The sequence below is a fragment of the Lutjanus erythropterus genome, chromosome 15, assembly GCF_056507025.1.
Source record: "Lutjanus erythropterus isolate fLutEry1 chromosome 15, fLutEry1.hap2, whole genome shotgun sequence".
Classification (NCBI taxonomy): domain Eukaryota; kingdom Metazoa; phylum Chordata; class Actinopteri; order Lutjaniformes; family Lutjanidae; genus Lutjanus; species Lutjanus erythropterus.
This window is the reverse complement of record NC_139331.1, coordinates 28,956,582-28,974,858: the sequence shown is the minus strand read 5'-3', so window position 1 is coordinate 28,974,858 and position 18,277 is coordinate 28,956,582. Positions and strand designations below refer to the sequence as shown.

At 42.7% G+C, this 18,277-nt stretch overlaps 1 protein-coding gene across 1 annotated transcript in view; it reads right to left on the bottom strand.

Annotated features, from left to right (window-relative positions):
• LOC146314594 (tyrosine-protein phosphatase non-receptor type 14-like) overlaps positions 1–18,277 on the bottom strand; it is a 65,780-nt gene that overhangs the window by 11,137 nt on the left and 36,366 nt on the right. Inside the window, exons 4-14 of the mRNA XM_084738143.1 lie at positions 13,955–14,052; positions 12,289–12,356; positions 11,285–11,355; positions 11,046–11,133; positions 10,846–10,934; positions 9,619–9,706; positions 9,303–9,385; positions 8,557–8,617; positions 6,297–6,375; positions 3,643–4,112; positions 1,742–3,085 (exon numbers count right to left, since the gene is read on the bottom strand). Coding sequence (XP_084594269.1) covers positions 1,742–3,085; positions 3,643–4,112; positions 6,297–6,375; positions 8,557–8,617; positions 9,303–9,385; positions 9,619–9,706; positions 10,846–10,934; positions 11,046–11,133; positions 11,285–11,355; positions 12,289–12,356; positions 13,955–14,052 — 2,539 coding nt within the window. The remainder of the gene's footprint in view (positions 1–1,741; positions 3,086–3,642; positions 4,113–6,296; positions 6,376–8,556; positions 8,618–9,302; positions 9,386–9,618; positions 9,707–10,845; positions 10,935–11,045; positions 11,134–11,284; positions 11,356–12,288; positions 12,357–13,954; positions 14,053–18,277) is intronic.

Genomic DNA, 18,277 nt, shown 5'->3' with positions numbered 1-18,277 from the left:
ACTTGCAGTTTCTTATCCATCTCACTTCGCCCTGCTTTCATCTTCCTTTTGTCCTTCCTCACATATTTGTCATTCTTCCAGCCCTTTTTTTTAATTTCCCACCTACCTCTTTGGCCTCCTTTTCCTCACAGAACACACGCTCCCTCTGTCGCCCTGTCGTTTTTCCCTCTCTTGCCAAACTCTGACCCACATCGCACGGTCCCTCCTTCCGCCACGGATTACCTCTCCTAATCTCTGATGCTATTAAACCTCCAGGACAGCTCCACCCTTCACCTCTCAACCTCCCTCATCCCCAGTCAAAACAACAGCTTGGGGGGTCACCGGGGTACCTCTAGGTATGAGATAAACCAGCTGGTTTAGATGAGGGTTAACAGCTTTCAGAGTTTTAGACACTAAATTAAATTCAGGTTGGGCTGACTGAAGTAACGTCCACACCAGGTTGAGCTTTATAGTAACTAAGTGAGGCGATTATATGATTTAACTTATACCTGGTGCTGTGTCAAATGTTTGTGCCTTAACAGAGAGCCGACCTACACAGAAACACCCAACCCGAAGAATAATCTGAGGGATTTATAAGGGTTTTAGCTGCCTGGGGGGACTCAGAGCCTAGTGCTACCCTCTCAGGTGCTGAACCCCGGATTACTGCTAATCAGGAGCTATGAAACCAGCCACAAACAACAGACTGAAATGTTTAAAACTGTACCAGTACAGCGAAAAGTCTGTTGTCCAGTACAAGATGATGCGATGCTGTTGAATTACTTTCATATGTCATAAGTTGACTTCTTGTTTAAAGTTCGGGTACAAACCTCGTCATAAATCACAAATATACAATATGACACGATCAAGCCTATTGATACTATGTTTATGTTGATTAATGCAATTAATGCATAAGAGCAGAGTGACAACTGACAGTTATTTTTCATGAATTTTATCAAATATCCTGTTGATTATTTAAAAGTAATTGATAAACTGTTTAAAACGTTAGCTGGAAGCAATTAGTGAATGGTTAGTTAGCTAAAAGTAATTACACTGTTTAAACATAAATGGATAAACAGTTAAAACAGTTAGCTAAAAGTAATGGATAAACTGTTAAAATAATTGGCTAAAAGTAATGGCTAGATTCTTAAAATAATTAGCTAAGTTAGCTAATGGATAACCTGTTGAAGTAGTTAGCTAACAGATAAACTGTTAAAACTGTTGGCTAAAAGTAATGGATAAATGGTTAAAACAGTTAGCTTGAAGTAACTGATAAATGGTTAAATAGATAAAGGGTTGGAACATTCATCTTAATTCCAAGCTGTGGTAATATGACTGCTGACCAAACCCACCTAAATATTGATTGTTTATATATTTGGAATATGATAGGAAGGAATCAATGAGGGGGTTTGTCAATGCATTAGCCTGGGCCATGGGGGTATTTCTGAGAAAGAAGGTTGGGAACCACTGGTCTATAAAAATGAATAATGAAAAATGCCCACAAAAAGTTCTCTGAGCCCAAGCTGAGAAATTCAAATTCAGTCCAAAACTTAAAGATCTTCTTTAAACATTACAAAACTTTACCATATAAAATTAAAAAATACAGAGAAAAGCAGAAAGTCTTCACATCTGGAAAGCACCCATGTTTGGGTGATAAATGATCAACCTGGTCATCTAAACAAACAAAAATATGTTGGCGCTAGCCATGAAATAAACTATAAATTAAGGGGTGTCAGGGAACTGGATTACTGGATGACTGTCTTACCCTCTGAGCGATCTCCCTCTCCACGATGCTGTCCTCTAAGGAGAACATCTCCGACACCGGCCTCTCTTTGACCGGCTCCTTCCTCACCCTCTCCTTCACACTGGTCAGGTCCGGCTCTGAAATGGATGGACCTAAAACCGCTCCGTTCACCCCACCCTGGTCCCCTCGGGTCAGTGTCCCACCACCACCTGCACCACCACCACCGCCGCCGCCACCGCCGCCTCCAGGCCCACCGGGGCTCTGCCCAGCTTTGAGCGCCCGACCTTGGGCTTGGTTTGGGTCCATCGGCCCCTGGTTGCTCTGGGGTCCTTGATTGTGGTTGTGGTGGTGGGTGTGGTTGTGATTGTGGGTGTGGGTGCGGATCTGAGTGTTGCTGGGAGGTCTGGGAGGACCGGGGTACTCTGGAGGGGGTTTGTTCGGCAGCTTGGCCAGAGCAGCCTGTAGCTGAGCGCTGATGCTGATGTCCTCGTTGAGACCTGGGATCTGAACATCCAGCTCAGGCCTCTCCTCCTCCTCCTCTTCCTCCTCCTCCTCCTCACTCTCACTGCTGTGTATGAGCATGGTAGCATTGGAGAGAGTCTTTTGATGCTGGTAGGCCACCGGCCCGGGCGGCGCCGCAGCGGCCTCGGGTGCTTTCTGGGCAGGCATCTGCATGGGCAGCTCCTGCGGCTGCTGAGGTGGAGGTGGAGGCTGCGGCTGGGGTTGGGGCTGAGGGGTTTGGGGCTGGGGTTGAGGAATGGACTGAGGCTGAGGAGGCATCACATGTTCTCTGAGAGTGTTCCTCCGATGAAGGGGAGCGTTCATGCCCTTCATCACCATGCCCTCCATCCCTCCTCCGCCTCCTCTCATGCTGCTGATCACCTCCATGCTGTGTCTCTTGCCCAGGGTGGAGCGGTGCTTAGCGGCCGCTGTTAACGGCTCGCTGACCTCCTGCAGGGACTGGTGCACCACAGCCGAGCTGTCCGGCTGGAAGGTCTTGACCGACAGCTGCACCATGCGGGTGACCAGCTCCGGACTGCTGCCGCCTATGCAGCGGTGGCGGTGGCTGGCCAGGTCTGGCGTGCTGGTGGCCGGGCGGAAGGAGCTGGAAGGGTAAGGCGGAGGAGGGCGCGACATGTGGTTTCTCAGCATGTTAGCTGTAGCGGCGTAGCTCCCCGCGTTGTTCCCCTGCTGTTTGGTGTTCGCCAGCTCAGGCGTGCTGACGGTGTGAGAGATGGAGCTCCCGACACCTCCGACGCCGCCGCTGCCTCCGCCTCCATTGACGCAGGGTGAGTGACAGGGGCCCTGGCTGCTGGCTGGCCCTCCCTGATGAGGGCCATGGGACACGGGCTTACTGTAGCTGATCTGCAAGGTGAACAGTGACAAAACAGTGTGAGACGCACAACTGCAATTATGAAAAAGTCATGACATGACTTTGTGTGAAATGATTTGCAAACACTTTTCAACTTGCATTTGATACAATACAAAGAGTATACAAGGGTATTTAATGTTCTAATGAATAAACTTGATGTTTTTGTAAATATTCACTCATTCTGAATTTGATGCCTGCAACACGTTTCAAAAAAGTTACGACATGGCATAGCTAGCCGTCACATCCGATTCTGAAAGGTATGTAGAAGTTTTGGTGCTGCCAGGTTTTACACAAGGTCTGTTACAGTTTTGGGTTTTATTTTTCAGTCCTGGTCCTCCCTCACGTGTCTTTTTCTTTACGTCCTGTCTTTGTATCACCTGTGTCTGATTAGTTGCTTGCATTTTTAGTCCTTGTGTTTATCTGTGTCAGCTCATCGTCATGCCTTGATGTCACCCCCCGTGTTTCAGATCTTTGTTGCATTTGTTAGACTTGTTTGGTTTTTTGGAAATGAGGTTGTAGACGAGCAAGAGCACAGAGCCTCCACCCCTACCTGTGGTGTGTACGGTCCCGGGCTGGGCCCCAGGCCATGATAAGGGCCCTTCTCCCTCATCTCCGGCTGGCTGTACACCAGTGCCTCAGGCTGGCGGTACGCACACGCATTACTGATGTTTAGGCTGCGCAGCGATTGGCTGTGGAGGTCGTGGTGTGCGGGGAGCATGCGCCGCTTCTGCCGCATGACAGCATCGTACTCGGGCGTGGGCCGGTAGGACGGAGCGATGATGGCGCTGTGGCGGTGGCTGGGGATGTAGTCGGGGCGCATGAGCTCACTGCCGGGGATGCTGAGGTTGGAGGACATGGGCGAGGGCTGGACGAAGGTCTGGGAGTGATTGAGGGAGCTCAGGCTGGGGCTGCTGTACATGCTGCCATTGGGCACGGTGCCGTTACGGAAGGGAAAGTCCACCGGGCAGCGGTCCAGACTGGTCTCTGACTTGTAGTAGGGGTCGTCGTGGAAGATACTGTCTAAAGATCAGAAGAGGGAGGAAGAAAGAAAGAAAAAGGATTTTACAGGTTTGGATTTTTGTTGTATGGTGTATCTTTATACATCTCTACAAAGTGTTAAAATAGTTTTTCTTTAAATAAAGAAAGTGCAACAGAATACAAACCATGATGAACCCATAGATATTTAAGAACACATAGATGTTTAGAGCTGTAAAGATTATTTTTCTACTTATCCTGTGTGGGTATGATATGATTTCTATCATTGCTGGAGTTAAATCAAGTCAAATCAACAAATACGTACAGAGAATAAATTCCATAAAACATGACTCTGCCATCCTGGGGGAGAAAATGGCACACTGGACTGGGGTCCCATTTGTCATGAGTTTAAGTAAAAAAAAAAATAAATGAAGACCTCGTCTGTGCACACAAAGGTTTATTTCTCTCTAAATTTGCTCCCAAATTTGTTTAAACCCATGTTTATCCAATCACTTGTCATAACTAAACCTAACCAGCCTAACCAACAGACGGAACAAGAACTAACCAATCAGAGTTTGGGAAGGGTGAGTCATGACTTCTCCCTCCCGGGAAAAAAAAAATATCTGTAGCCCTGTGTGAAGTTCCTAAGATTTTTAATTCAATTTATGAAAAATGGGAGCAAAAAAAGTTTATGTTTTGTTGAATATAAATTATGTGGTATTTGGGGCTTGGCAAGTTTGCAGCTATTTTAATAATCTATTAATCAGTTTGGATTTGTTTTTGTTTTTTTCTCTGATTCCAGCTTCTTAAATGTGAATATTTTCTAGTTTCTTTCTCTGCTCTGACAGTAAACTGAATATCTTTGAGCTGTGGACAAAACAAGGCATTTGAGGACGTCATCTTGGGCTTTGGGAAACACTGATCAATATTTTCTAACATTTTATGGACCAAACAACTGATCAGTTAGTCGAAAATGTATTACCAGATTGATGACTAGTTGAAAAATAGGTCCAAACATGTGAAAACAACATTTTTCACCATTTTCTGATATTTTATGGACCAAACAACGAATCAATTAATCATAAAAAAATTAATTAATTGATAATAAAAATAATCAGTTGCAGCCCTACAGAGACACTGTCTGAAGTCTGCAGAATCTGATGTGTAGACCAGCACATCTCTGCAGCACCACAATAATTTTACAAACAAAAATTGGATTTTTATCAAATATTGCACCTCCTGCGATTTGAAAACCGCAGTAGACCATGTTGCAATTTAGATAAAATTTCAATTAATTGTTCAGCCCTAGCGTTACTAGATCGATGCACGTACTTGCTTACTCACCGTTACAGAAAGCATTTTAAGCAGGATCTGAGGATGTTTCTGACACTGGTATTGGTATCAGGGCAACTCTAGATATGAGATGGACTGGTGTTTTCTTAGTGTTTGGTTTATTTCTTTAGCTGTTGCTGAACAGTACTTCCAGCACCCTCAAGGTGTTTCTGATGTGGAAAAAAATGATCTTTGTTTGTGTCTGATTGCACTGCAGCACCAACCAACATAGAAAAACTTCTGAGAGTGTCCTCCCAGCAGCAGCAGCAGCAGTTGTAGTTGTAGTAGTATCAGCTTGGAACAGGATAGAATGGATATTTTCTTCCCACCACAATGAAGGAGACAGCGGTATGCATGTTATTCCTCTTCACTCAACAAACTAAAAAGTCTCTCGTGTGAAACTATCTCAAGCCCACAAGCAGGCAGACATACATAATCGCCATCCACACAGTGTGATGCCTGAGGTCACACTACAGAATGATCTCACACCCACGCAGAGCAGCACACCCTGAATGTTTTTTCCACTCGCTCCGTTTTACTGTTGAGCCGACGCGAGTGGAGCCTCTTTGGATTATAAGGCAGACCGAGTGTGTGAACAAGTCAATGAAAGAGCGGAGCACAAATGAAGTCACTCTTCGGCACCCCAAAACATCGGGCTCTAATTGGCGGGGAGATTGTTAAAATACGAACGGGGCTGTGAGTCACACGCCTGACGGAAAAGACACAATTAGCTCCATTCAAATGCTTCAGTTATTATCAGGGAGGCTGAGAGCTTAAATCACATTGTGGTCAAAGCAGTGAGCTGAAGGGGAAGAAGCTTACTCTAAATGTGTCTGCGTGTGTGTGTGTGTGTGTGTGTGTGTGTGTGTGTGTGTGTGTGTGTGTGTGTGGTTTTACCTTGAGAGCTCTGTGTGTCCTGATAATGCTCTCCGTACTGGGAATGCATTGACTGGAAGTTACAGGACTGAGGCCTCGGCTGAATGAACAAACACATTTAATGCAACACAGTTAAGAAGATGCAATTAATTGTTATACTCCATTAAAGGGATAGTTCGGATTATTTGAACCGGGGTTGTGTGAGGTACTTATGGATAGTCAGTCTATTAGCTACAGTGGATGGAGGTGGACACGTCCGCAGTTTGGAGAAGCAGCAGGAGTACCAGCATGGAAGATAACAGTGTACGGCTGTGGACAAGGTCAACAACAGAGTAACCAATATCAGCTGAAGTGTACACAATATTTAGAATATTTTCACCGCTTTACCTTGCTGTCAGACAACCTTTTCCGATGGGAAACTTACATTATATAAAGCAAATATCGCTCTCTCTGCTTCAACCAAACTCCATTAGCAAAATCTGAAATTTTACGTCACAGAACGCAGTCAGAATGCTGGTCTATCGCTGCTCAACATGTGAGTTTGTTTGTGTTATTGTGTGACTTCTGAGTTTCAAAAGTTTAGTTTGGATTCACTAAAGTCGCACAGTAAGACAAACAAATCATCCGATCAAGGCAGTGATACACCAGCAACTCCTGTGCTTGGCAAGGAAAAATTACTGATTTTGCCAGTGTAATTTGGTTGAGCTAGAGAGAGCAACATCTGGCTTATATTAACAGCAGTTTCTCGTTAGAAAAGGTTGTCAGACAGCAAAGTAACACAGTGGAAATATTCTAAATACACTGTAAACTGAAACTGATATTTATTTGTTTAAATTATCCTTTTGTGAGTGGCTAAAATACCTTTTAGTGCTGTGCTTTGCTTCTGTGGTGGAGCTCCTCTCTGCTTCTCCAAACTGTCAACTGCCATCTACTGTAGTTAACACACTGACTATGGATGAGTACGTCATACAACCCCACTTTAAATAATCTGAATTATGCCTCGAAGTCACATATCATCATGATCTGCACATACAGAAACAACCTCTGAGGCTGGGTTGGACCAACACAGATTAGGTCTAATCAGAGTTTAACAAAACTAGGTTTAAAATGACTAAATCCAATCAAAATCAAAATTAAGCAGAGCTCTGGTGCGCTAGCCAGAAAGCCAAAGAAACCCAAACAAATAAAACTTTATCTTGTTTGCTAGCTTACTAAAAGGTTAAAAACATTAGGCTATTTTGTTTGTTAGCAAGCTAAAAGTAAAACAAAACAAAAACATGATATTGTCTGCTAGCAAAAATGCTACATTGTTTGCTAGGTAAAAGGTTAAAAAAAAACTTTATATTGCTTGCTAGCATGCTAAAATGTCAGGCTACTTTGTTGGCTAGCAAGTTAAAAGGCAAAAATATGTATTGATTAGCCAGTTAAAGAATTAACAAAATGTTACTTTGTTTGCTAGCAAGCAAAAAAAGTTAATTAAAATAAAAGTTAGCCTACTCACTGTCTTTGATGAACTTGATTATTTTGGTTAACCTATCACAAAGGCAGGTATTTTTATGAGTTAAATCTCATCAAGTTTAAGTTTAATGGAAACTAGATCACATTTTGGAGTTTAAAGTTTTGGTTTGAAGAGAGCTTTAAATTCAGCCAGGCTTAAAAATAAATCCTTGCTGGTGCAGCCCGGCCTAAATGTCACATTGCAATCTTTCCTAATTGATAATGATGTTCAACAGCTTTAATTTTCTTTGCATTGCAAAGTAAAGCCGTCACTTCACTGTATTTCTGTCGTACATCTAAACAACAGGTGACTGTGACTGACCCAGATCCAGTCCCGGGCCGCAGAGCTGTCAAACGCCAGTGCCTGCGGTTCTGCAGACAGACATCCGAGCGCTCCACAGTGGACTGACTGAACAGCTATTGTGCCACATTTAGCCTAGCCATTGTCTGGCCAGCAGGGAGGGAGACGCACAAAATCACTGCCTTCATTGTCGCACCGGAAATCAGAACCAAGCAACACCCTTGCAAACTTTCCAACAACACCCACCACACCACCAACGCACGTTAAAACCAAGACTCCATGGCACAATTAAGAGCTGCCCTGAGTGGGAGAACGGGGTCAAATCTCTAACCACGGCCGTTTCTGTCTTCCCTGCCGTCTCCTCTGGCTTCTCGTCTCATTTATAAAGGCCAGAGGCAATAATAAACAGGACTGTGTCAAACCACTGAGCGGTAACCGCTGATACTGAACCATATCAAAGCAAGAAAATGATTCTGACAGTACCAGAGGGATGCGGTGGGTCCAGGTGGGTCTCCTCCTGATGGGTGCAGGTGAGTGAGTCGGCCTAAAGAGGAACAAACGCAGCAGGTGAAAACATAGGAGATGATTCAAATACACTAAATTCATCTTAAAGGGATAGTTTGGGTTTTTTTGAAGTGGGGTTCTACGACAGCAAGGGACAGAGTCAGCAGCAAAACAGATTTAAAGATCAAAATCAACTATCTATGCTACATTTTGAATATTTTCGGTGCTTTACCTCGATGTCGGACAGCCTTTTCACCTAAGTCACACAACAGCACTACAACTAAGTGATCAAGGCAGCTGTAAACCAGCAACACACATATTTTTTTACGAGGTAAAATTACTGTTTTTGCCAATGGAGTCTGGTAGCTTTGTAGAGAGTGGTATTTGATATTTGGTTTATATAATGGCGGTTTCTGGTCAGAAAACGCTGTTTGAAGGAAAAGGTTGAACTGTGAAAATATTTTAAATAAAGCTTACACTTCTCCAAACTGTGGGCGGGTGAACGTCATCTACTGTAGGTACGGACAATAAAAAACTTGAAATATCCCTCTAACCTTCAAAAGGGTTGGCCGACTCTAATTAAAAATTGAATTTTAAATTTTAGAAAACAGAAGAGAGATAATACCAAATATTTTTTTTATATTCTCTTTACTTTTCTCCATACTGTGTAGGAAAAGTGTTTTAACGGCCTTCATTACGGCCTCCCTGGTGGCCTCGAGACTCACTCTGCACAGATCTTGTTCTGTTTGTAGAATTTGTGTCTGGCCGTGAAAAGGCGAGCGATGTACTTGGCCATTTCCATGTCCTCCTGCAGATACAAACACAGAGAAAAAAAAAGAAAACATTTATATTTTACATGAACACAGTTGTATTTATAGAAGTCAAGACCTGTATTTGTGTCTGTGCAGCGATATCTGGGAATGTGTTTGTGCATTTTCTTTTTTGTTTGACTTCCCACTGGAAACCTTGTGTAAAGCCTCAGTGTGTGTGTGTGTGTGTGTGTGTGTGTGTGCTGAGACCACCTGCAGACACAACACTCACCATGTGAAAAACGATGGTGTCGTCTCTGCTTGTTATCTCCACTGTGATGGCTGACTTGTTGTGCGCTATGGTGCCGATGTCCTTCCACCTGTCACACACAAGTGGAAACACACACACACACACACACACACACACACAAATGCATGCAAAGGGTTGAATTTTCCCACACAACAAAATTCTGAATACTTTCTTGCATATTCCACTCACTACTTGATGATCAAAAATGGAGCCTAAAGTCATACAAGCTACAAACACAGATATTTATTTATTATTTTTATTTTATTTAATAAGTGGACTGCTGTTCACTGCTGCATTGTTGTTATTTTGCAGTTGTACATACATAATTCAAATATTTATCTCCAAAGATAATTCGTGTCATTTTTTTGCATATGGTCAGGTCATGCCTAGCTACTTTTATTTTATTAAAAAAGAAAAACAAAATCACTTTAAGTTAAAAAGGAAAAACAAAGTTTGCACTAACAAAAACGCTGTACACATCAGAATTTTTCCAAGGTGCCATTTTTCTTTGGTGAGAGGTTTGACCAGTCATGTTTCTCTTTTTCAACTTAACTTAATATCTAAAATTAGGTCATTCTAATACTTTTGAGGATTTACACAGGATTGTCCACGCTTTTTTTTTTTTTCTCCAGTTGAGTATTTCTCAGGCCTGCCTCCTCCATCGCCTGCAATTAGTCCAAAAAATGCTGCTGGTGGGATTATCACCGGATCAAGAGAATGAGATCACTGCTTTCCTTCATTCAACTCCTGCGCACTTTCGTATTGATTTTTACTGTTAACCATTAAAGACTCTACATGACCAGGCCTCAAACTATATCAAGGCTCTTCTAACCCCTTATTAGCCTGGGCGTCCTCTCAGATCAGCTGATACTGGCTGTCTGGTCGTCCCCAGAGCCCGACTGGTTACTGCGGGGGAACAAGCTTTTGCAGCCCAAACTTTAGGTATACACATATATTACCTGCTAAGATTAGGTCTGCCTCATCTATTAGTACTTTTCTGACTTTAATCTCATGTCATGCTATTTATACAGTTTATTTTGTTTTATTGTTTTATCTCTTTGTGAAGAACTTTATGACTGTGTTAAAAAAAGTGCCATATATTTAAAGTTTAATAGTATTATTGTACTGTGAACTCTTTATTTTTGGTATTATCATACATTGAGTTTTTTAATATCATTATGACCCAAATAAACATGATGAGAGACTTACTTGTGGAGCATGATGGATCTGCCATTTCTGTGTTTCACAAACACCCCGATGAAGGACACACCGATGAAAATGTCATTGGTGTAGTTGTCCTGAGAAGGAGGAATTAATATCATAAGTAAAGTCTTCTCTGGAGGTGTGTGTGTGTGTGTGTGTGTGTGTGTGTGTTTGTAGGAGGTGAGGAGAATATATAATGTATCTACCTTAGCAGGAAAGCTCTCCTGTCCAAAGCCGTCCAGCTTCTCCACCTCCTTGATGTACAGCAGCTCTGCTTCAGCGGTCTGCATTCGACTGGAACGTACAGACACATTCAGTGCCGGACACTTGGTAACTCACTGACTACCGTTTACAGGCACTAAATATTATAGTTCTTGCCCTTATTCTGGAAAAAAACAACGGGATTCGCTCTTAGATAAGATCAACATTCATCAGCTGACAGTACCAGTGACTCTTGTGCTCCTCAGCGACTTTCTGGGTCCACTCCTCCAGCACCTCCTCTGCATTAGGCCAGTTCTGAGAGAGAAAAGGAGAAGGAGAAGGAGGAGAAGGGTGACAGGAAAAGAAAGGAATGAGAAGCAACAGGTGACGGAGGATCAGTGTGAATGAATTGCAACTTTTTCTTCATGTCCTGTGGTCGTGTCTCCCTTGAACTACTGTCTACACCGCTACAGACAAAATGAACGTAGATTTCTGTATCCTGAAAAAAAAAACCCCACTCCTCAATTTAACAGTTATAAACATCTACTTCTTCTAAAAGATTTCTTACAACACATAAACAGGCCCTTATGAACTCTAATTAACATGAAACAGGAAAACAATAACACAAGTTATGGCCCGGAAAAGAAATTTTAAACGGGGACACTTCAGCTGTTTCCTTAATATCTGATGTCATTTCATGGTCATTTTATAAGTTATTACCATAAATATATTATACAGATGTCCTTTAAAATGTGTATGAAATGTTTTTATTTCATTATAAAAGTACATTGCAGCAATGATCAAGTTTGCAGAGTGTTATGTTAAGTTTCTCACTATATCATAACAAGTTTGCACAGTCCACTGAAACCCTAGAGGGCATCTGAAACGGTACAGGACGTGTCGGGTTTGTATGAAAAAAATCACAGTGACAGGCCACATTTCCATCTCCAGTTTCCTGTTTTATGTTCCAAATTGTACATGTTACTTTTTCTTGATGTTTGCACCGTGTTCTGTTCAGAACATTTTAGGTTGTGACCTGAAGTTTGGCAAAGTTTGGCACTCGATCTTTATCTCAGCCCGTTCTGTCACTCACACTCACGCTTGTTCTTCTTCTGTTTTCTGCCTGTCAATCAGGTACGCAGAGGGAGGAGGTACACAGGTGATACAAGAATGTGTGCCTCGAGGCAACGCAAACACACACACACACACACACACACATATTTGAACAGTGAAGGTTCGAGGACTCACCACTGGGAAGAGCACGTACTCCCTGAGGAAGTCCTGAGACATGAACTGAGTGAAGTCTCCAAAGTCAGCTAGAAAACACAAACAGAGACACATTTGTAATCTACTTTTGGTAAAAAAAAAATTTGACATCTTTTTAATGTGTATGAATGTAACATTTGTAGGGTTACCCTTTCTGCATAGAATTGTTGAATTTGCAGCAAAGACAAACTTAATACAATATAGTCTCTGGCTTTTGTTCACTATCTTGTGTCAGCAAAAAATGTTATTGTATATTACCAATTTGTTGTTAGCGTAGCTACCACAAATTAGCTTGGAGGGCGTTTGTTTGGAAGTATAATCTAGGCTTTAGTGGCTTGTTTACTAGAGGATATTACATGAACAGCACTGTTACCCTGAAAATCCCACCAAACCCTGATCAAAAAATCTGGCAATTTATTTTTAAAGAAGGACTTTAAATCTGGTCTGACAAGATTTTGAGTCGGGTACAGCTCTTAACATCTGCAAATCACATCACCCATAATGTGGTGTTTTTCTGTGTTGTGTTAAGTTTTTAGAAACTGAGAAAAGCAACTTCTGTTTTCGTTGACTGTCAAATTACCAAGGAGCTAAAATTTTGCAACACTTTCTTAAATGTAGCTTTACACTTTTAGTCCCAAGAATTTGATATAACATTTCTCCTGAGGAAAATTGCACAGTCGCCGCATTAAGGAGACAAAAAATCCAGTATATCTCTGCTCCTAATTCTGTTGAAGCATCTTATAAGATTTCTAGCCAAGAAATGTGCACAGTTGGCACATGAGGGTGGCGAAAAATATATATTTTTGTTGGCCTTGATCTGAAAGGTACATGGTTCATAAGACTTTGTGTGCAAAAGATGCTAACAGTTACTTCTTGATATCACTGTCGTTGATGGTGAAGTAGCTAAAACTTTGTGTTATATAACATTTCTATGAAAGAAATTTGCACAGTTGCAGGAAAAAAAATCCAGTATCCCTGCTAAGAGTATCTAGAAGCTAATCATTCGCTTAACTAGCTAACAAGTGGCTTAACTAGCAAGTTAAATAGTTACTTGCATATTTGTTCCTTTCTTCATCCCTTATAACTACTCAAGAATTTGTGCACCTTACTGTGAAATGTTACAAAAATAAACGGCACCTGTCTGCTCACTATCTCCATAAGATGCTCAGGCTTGCGAGGCCTCTGAGTGCATCCTAAGTGCTGTTCAGCTGCGTGTCGGACAAAAGGAAGAACAGCGCAGGATCCTCGTCTCCCGACAGATAAGGCTCTTCCTGATGCTGCTCAGGCTAACCTTGGAACTAGCGATAAGCTAACTGTCTGTTTACATTCCCCCTGAGACACAGACAGCACCCAGGAACAAGACCGAGGAGATGGAGTGAGGTTGTGTGTGTGTGTGTGTGTGTGTGTGTGTGTGTGTGTGTGTGTGTGTGTGTGTGTGTCAAGACTGATACCATAGGAACTCAAGTGGACTGGGCTCTCCCAGTGGTATGCAGCCATATTAGGTAGTGAAGTCAAGATGACCTGAGAAAGTGTGAGTTTGTGCTCACTCTTTCTCTCTTGCGCGGACCGTCTCCCTGCAGCAGATTATTCACATGGGATGTTTGTTCATGCGCGTGCGTGTGTGTGTGCGCGCGCGTGTGTGTCTTACCTTGTACTGCTAGGCCAGCTAGTCTGATCCCCTGGTCTACTGCACAGTGGAGACGTCCATCCAACACCTCCTTCTTCACCTGCAGGTAATACTGATACCTAGAGACACAAAACGAAGGAAGACAAAGAGAGGAAAGTGTCAGATGAGATGCTGCAGAGTCCTGTTTAAGTGGGACACTGTGTTCTGCCATGTTAGCGGCTAACAGGCTAACAGGGACGCAAACATCAGCCTGTCTTTCAGTCCACCAAACTGAAGGATCTCAACAGTTACTGGATGGATTGCGATGACATTTTGTGCAAACATTCACGGCGTCCAGAATGAATCCCAACCAATATGAAAAAGAAATAATACGAAGTTATAAGAATTTCCCATTGTTTCCTATATAGTAAATGTTTTATATGTACTGTATGTTTCACAAGACTTATATGTCTCGTACTATGATTTACTCATGAAAGTGGCCACTTATGCATTTTTCTCCTAAAACATAATTACAAGAATGAGCTACCAGTGCACTCCATGTCTGTAGTTTGTAATTAAATGCCTCAGTTGTACAGACATATGCTTTTTATATATAAATATATACTTTCATATATGTGCTTTTTGTTTTGTTTTAGGTTTCCTCTTATTTATATGTCTCATATATGTGACATCTTGCATGTCTTATAAGGTTTTTATACAGTATGTTTCACCATTTTATGCATTTGATTGTTATCCTTTTTTTTTTACTTTCACAAGGATTATCAAGTGGGTTTTATCCATGTGAAGATACAATCTATGGATTCTGTTCTCTTATTTTTACACTGGGGTTTTACTTTTCATCTTATTCTTACATTACTTACGACATTACATTCCTGTTTTTATGTTCATTCCATGCATTTATGTGTGGAGAACTTGGTGCATGTAATTTCTTCGATGTAAAGCACTTTGGACTGCTATCCAATAAAATCTGTTGTATGTCACTGTGACTACGTACAGCCTCACAGAGCTGTTAGCGTGGTAGACTCTGCCTTGTTCAGACAGCCTTTCTCCCGTCTAAAAGGTACAAGAATCTGACTATGTGGGTGGCAGCAGATTAGTTTTCAGAAACTCACCAGAAATTTTGGTCGGTGGTTAATGTTATTTTTCCAACTAGCCACACTGTCTCTGAACACCACTTATATAAAAATCGAGCTGGAAAACATGATGGCTTTCAGCTCAACACGTTTCTCCAAAGAAAGTAAGGCGAGCTGCGCTCACGGCGTCGCACATTAGCAACTGAAGGACTGCAAACATCCACTGAGACACCACAGAGAGACATATTCTTCTGCTTCTGGTTTGTGCAACAGAAAGTATGCGTCAAGACAGTATTGGCAACAGCATTAGCCGGTTCAAACAATGCCAGAGAAGCCTGTTGCAGAATCCAACTGAGGAATGAGTGAATCACCTCTATTTGAAATACCAGTGACTCATTTCTGACTTGAGAGGAATGCCAAATGTATACTAGTAGGGGCCAAACAATATGGTTTATAGCTCTGTAAATTTTCAGCTAACAGTCAGTATGTTACACGCAGCTACTCAGGACTGAGTTTAATCTGAGGTAGGTCCAACACAAGCTGGACAAAAGACAGTACTACAATTGCTATGCGAATGTGAGGCGAAGCGGGGACTCAGTGAGCCGTGGTTTTGGGCCTGCGGTGATTTTGCAGAGCGTAAGCTGATATGATGACACCGTTCAGATTGTTGAGGCCGCATGCGGCCCGCGCATAACGCCGTAAAAAGTCCCAAAACCAAGAGGCCGAAATACACCGAGCTCCTTAAAGGTTTCTGTGCTCCTTTTGTCCACTTTTAGCTGCGGTCCAACTGGATGTTTGTCTTTTGAAGAATGGGGGCGGCCACACAGGAGGAAAGGGAGAGAGAGAACTGTCAGGGTGACCGGGCCCGGCTGCATAAAAACTCACACGCCGTTTCCTGTTTGTTGCCATGGCGACCGCAGGCCGAGTCTTTCCAATGCGGGCTGCGAGACACCTTTTCTGACGTCCACACAGTCAGAAAGAGCTCTGAGTGGAAGTGAACACCGGACAGTCCAGGCCAGAATATACAAAAGTCCACTGGCACTCTTAGAAATAAGGGTTCTTCCTGAGGGGCTAAGGTTCTACTCAGAACCATTTGGTCCCAGAGAACAAGGGGTCTTTGTTAAACTAAAGCTTATATTAAAAACTCTTTTCACCAAAGAACCCTTTTTGGACGAAAGAGTTCCTCAAGGAATTTTGAAGTTCTCGAACTCTTTCATCAAGAGTTTGTCAAGGATTCTTTGTACCATGACATAAAACCCTCTGGGTGGGTTCTAGATAAAATCCTTGGGCTATCAAAGGGTTCTCGGTAGAACTCCCTGGGTGGGTTCCTCATGAAACTGTCAGAATATGAACGGGTTCATGGTAAAACCCTCTGGATAATAAAAGGTTTCTTGGTAGAACCCCCGGTTGGGTTCTCAATAAAACCCTTGAAATATAAAAAGGTTCTTGGTAGAACCCCCGGTTGGGTTATAGATAAAACCCATGGGGTATTAAAGGGTTCTCAGTAGAACCATGGGTTTTATCTATATCTATAAACAACCCTTTATGGATATAGATAAAACCCTTGCAATATCAAAAGGTTCCCAGTAGAACTCCTTGTGTGGGCTTAAATATAAAAGGGTTCTTGGTGGAACCTCCCAGTCGGGTTCTAGAGAAGACCTTTGAAATATATATCAGCAGAATCCTGAGAAGGTGAAAAGGTTCTGGACTGAACCCTCAGCCTTTTCCACCAGCATGGAACCAGTTCCAGTCTGGTTCAAGGTAGTTGGTTCCAAGCTAGAACCAAAAAAATAGCAAGTTTTTCTCGAGAACTTAAGTGGGCGTGTCATATTATGCAACACCCTCTGTTGATGGTTACAATGGTTCCACTCAAAACTGGTGGAAATGCCTGCTGGTTCACTAGATAGGTTCCGAGAGTCATGAACAGAACCAGTTCAAGAATAAGAGCTAATCTGGTAGAAAAAGGGACCAGAGAGGGTTTTGGGTGGAACCATTACACCATAGAAGGGTTCTCCGTAGAACCTCCCATTGGAGGTTTTGGGTGAAACCTTTCACAGATGGTTCTAGGTAGAACTCCCTGAAAGCATTCCAAGTGGAACCTGAAGAAAAGATTCTACCTGGAGCCAAAAAGGTTTCTGGAATGGGGACAAGCCAAAGATCCCTTTATGGTTCTAGTTAGAACCTTTATTTCTAAGAGCGAGGAAACCACCGAGCCGTACGTGCTTAGTCACTCACTCAGTCTTCCACTCAAACACACAGAATTTTGAGTTGATTCCTCAGTTCTTAAATGTTCTTTCCTCCTTCCGTTCTACTAATTTACGCTCACAGTTTCAGAGTTTGTGCCCTCCTCTACCTCCTCACATCTTTCATGTTCATATTCTTCCTCACGTTCTCTCCCCCTCTTCTTCTTCTTCTTCTTCTTCTTCTTCGTTCTTTTCTTTTTTGAGCTCCACTCAGCATACTCCCGGGCCTATAATCTGACCCCGCCCTCCTCCCTCACCCTGTCATTACACCCGTTGGCTTAGCTGCCATTCCGTTCCCGTGGCAACCCTCTAATTAGCCAACCCCAACCGCCGCGGCTGCATCTCGGAGGGGGAGGAGCTTGATGTGGTCTGGAAGGAGGAGGAGGGGGGGAGGAGGAGGAGCCTCGCGGGACACAAAACCCTTCAAATGATTGTGGACTTTGTTTTTACAAACTCTCCATGTTTTCCCAGCGTTCTCCGTATGGGGTCTGGGGAAATGTTGAGGTTGACAGTGGTTGGTTCTCATTCTGAGGTTCAATGGTAACAACATGATGGTGTTTATACATATGCGAGGCCGGCGGTGGAGAGGCGGACGGTAAACTGTTGAAATAACTATGAACAAGTGAAAGCGTGACAGTGAGGGGAAGTCTCAGAGTGCTCCTCATGACAGCTTACAGAGCAGATCCCAGCCTTTTAAGCTTCTGATCAAACCTTTGTCTGTTTGTTGCACTGATGTACAGGCTGTGATCGGCTCAGTTTATTTTATTTGAATGCCTTCTGAGGCCTAAAGAGGTCAGATAACCTGTACTTTATGAGAGAAAACACAAAAATTAACTAAATAAACTGAAAGAAGACAATTCTCTTTACTGTAGGTCATTAGGAGATTAATAATGTCAGTTTAAAAATTGTTTTTTGTCCAGTCTTGATCATGAGTTTCGTCAGTACAAATTTAAATTGAATGTAAAGCCATTCAAGCCTCTGGTGACATATAAGTCTTGAAACAACACCGACAGGCATCTGGAAAACAT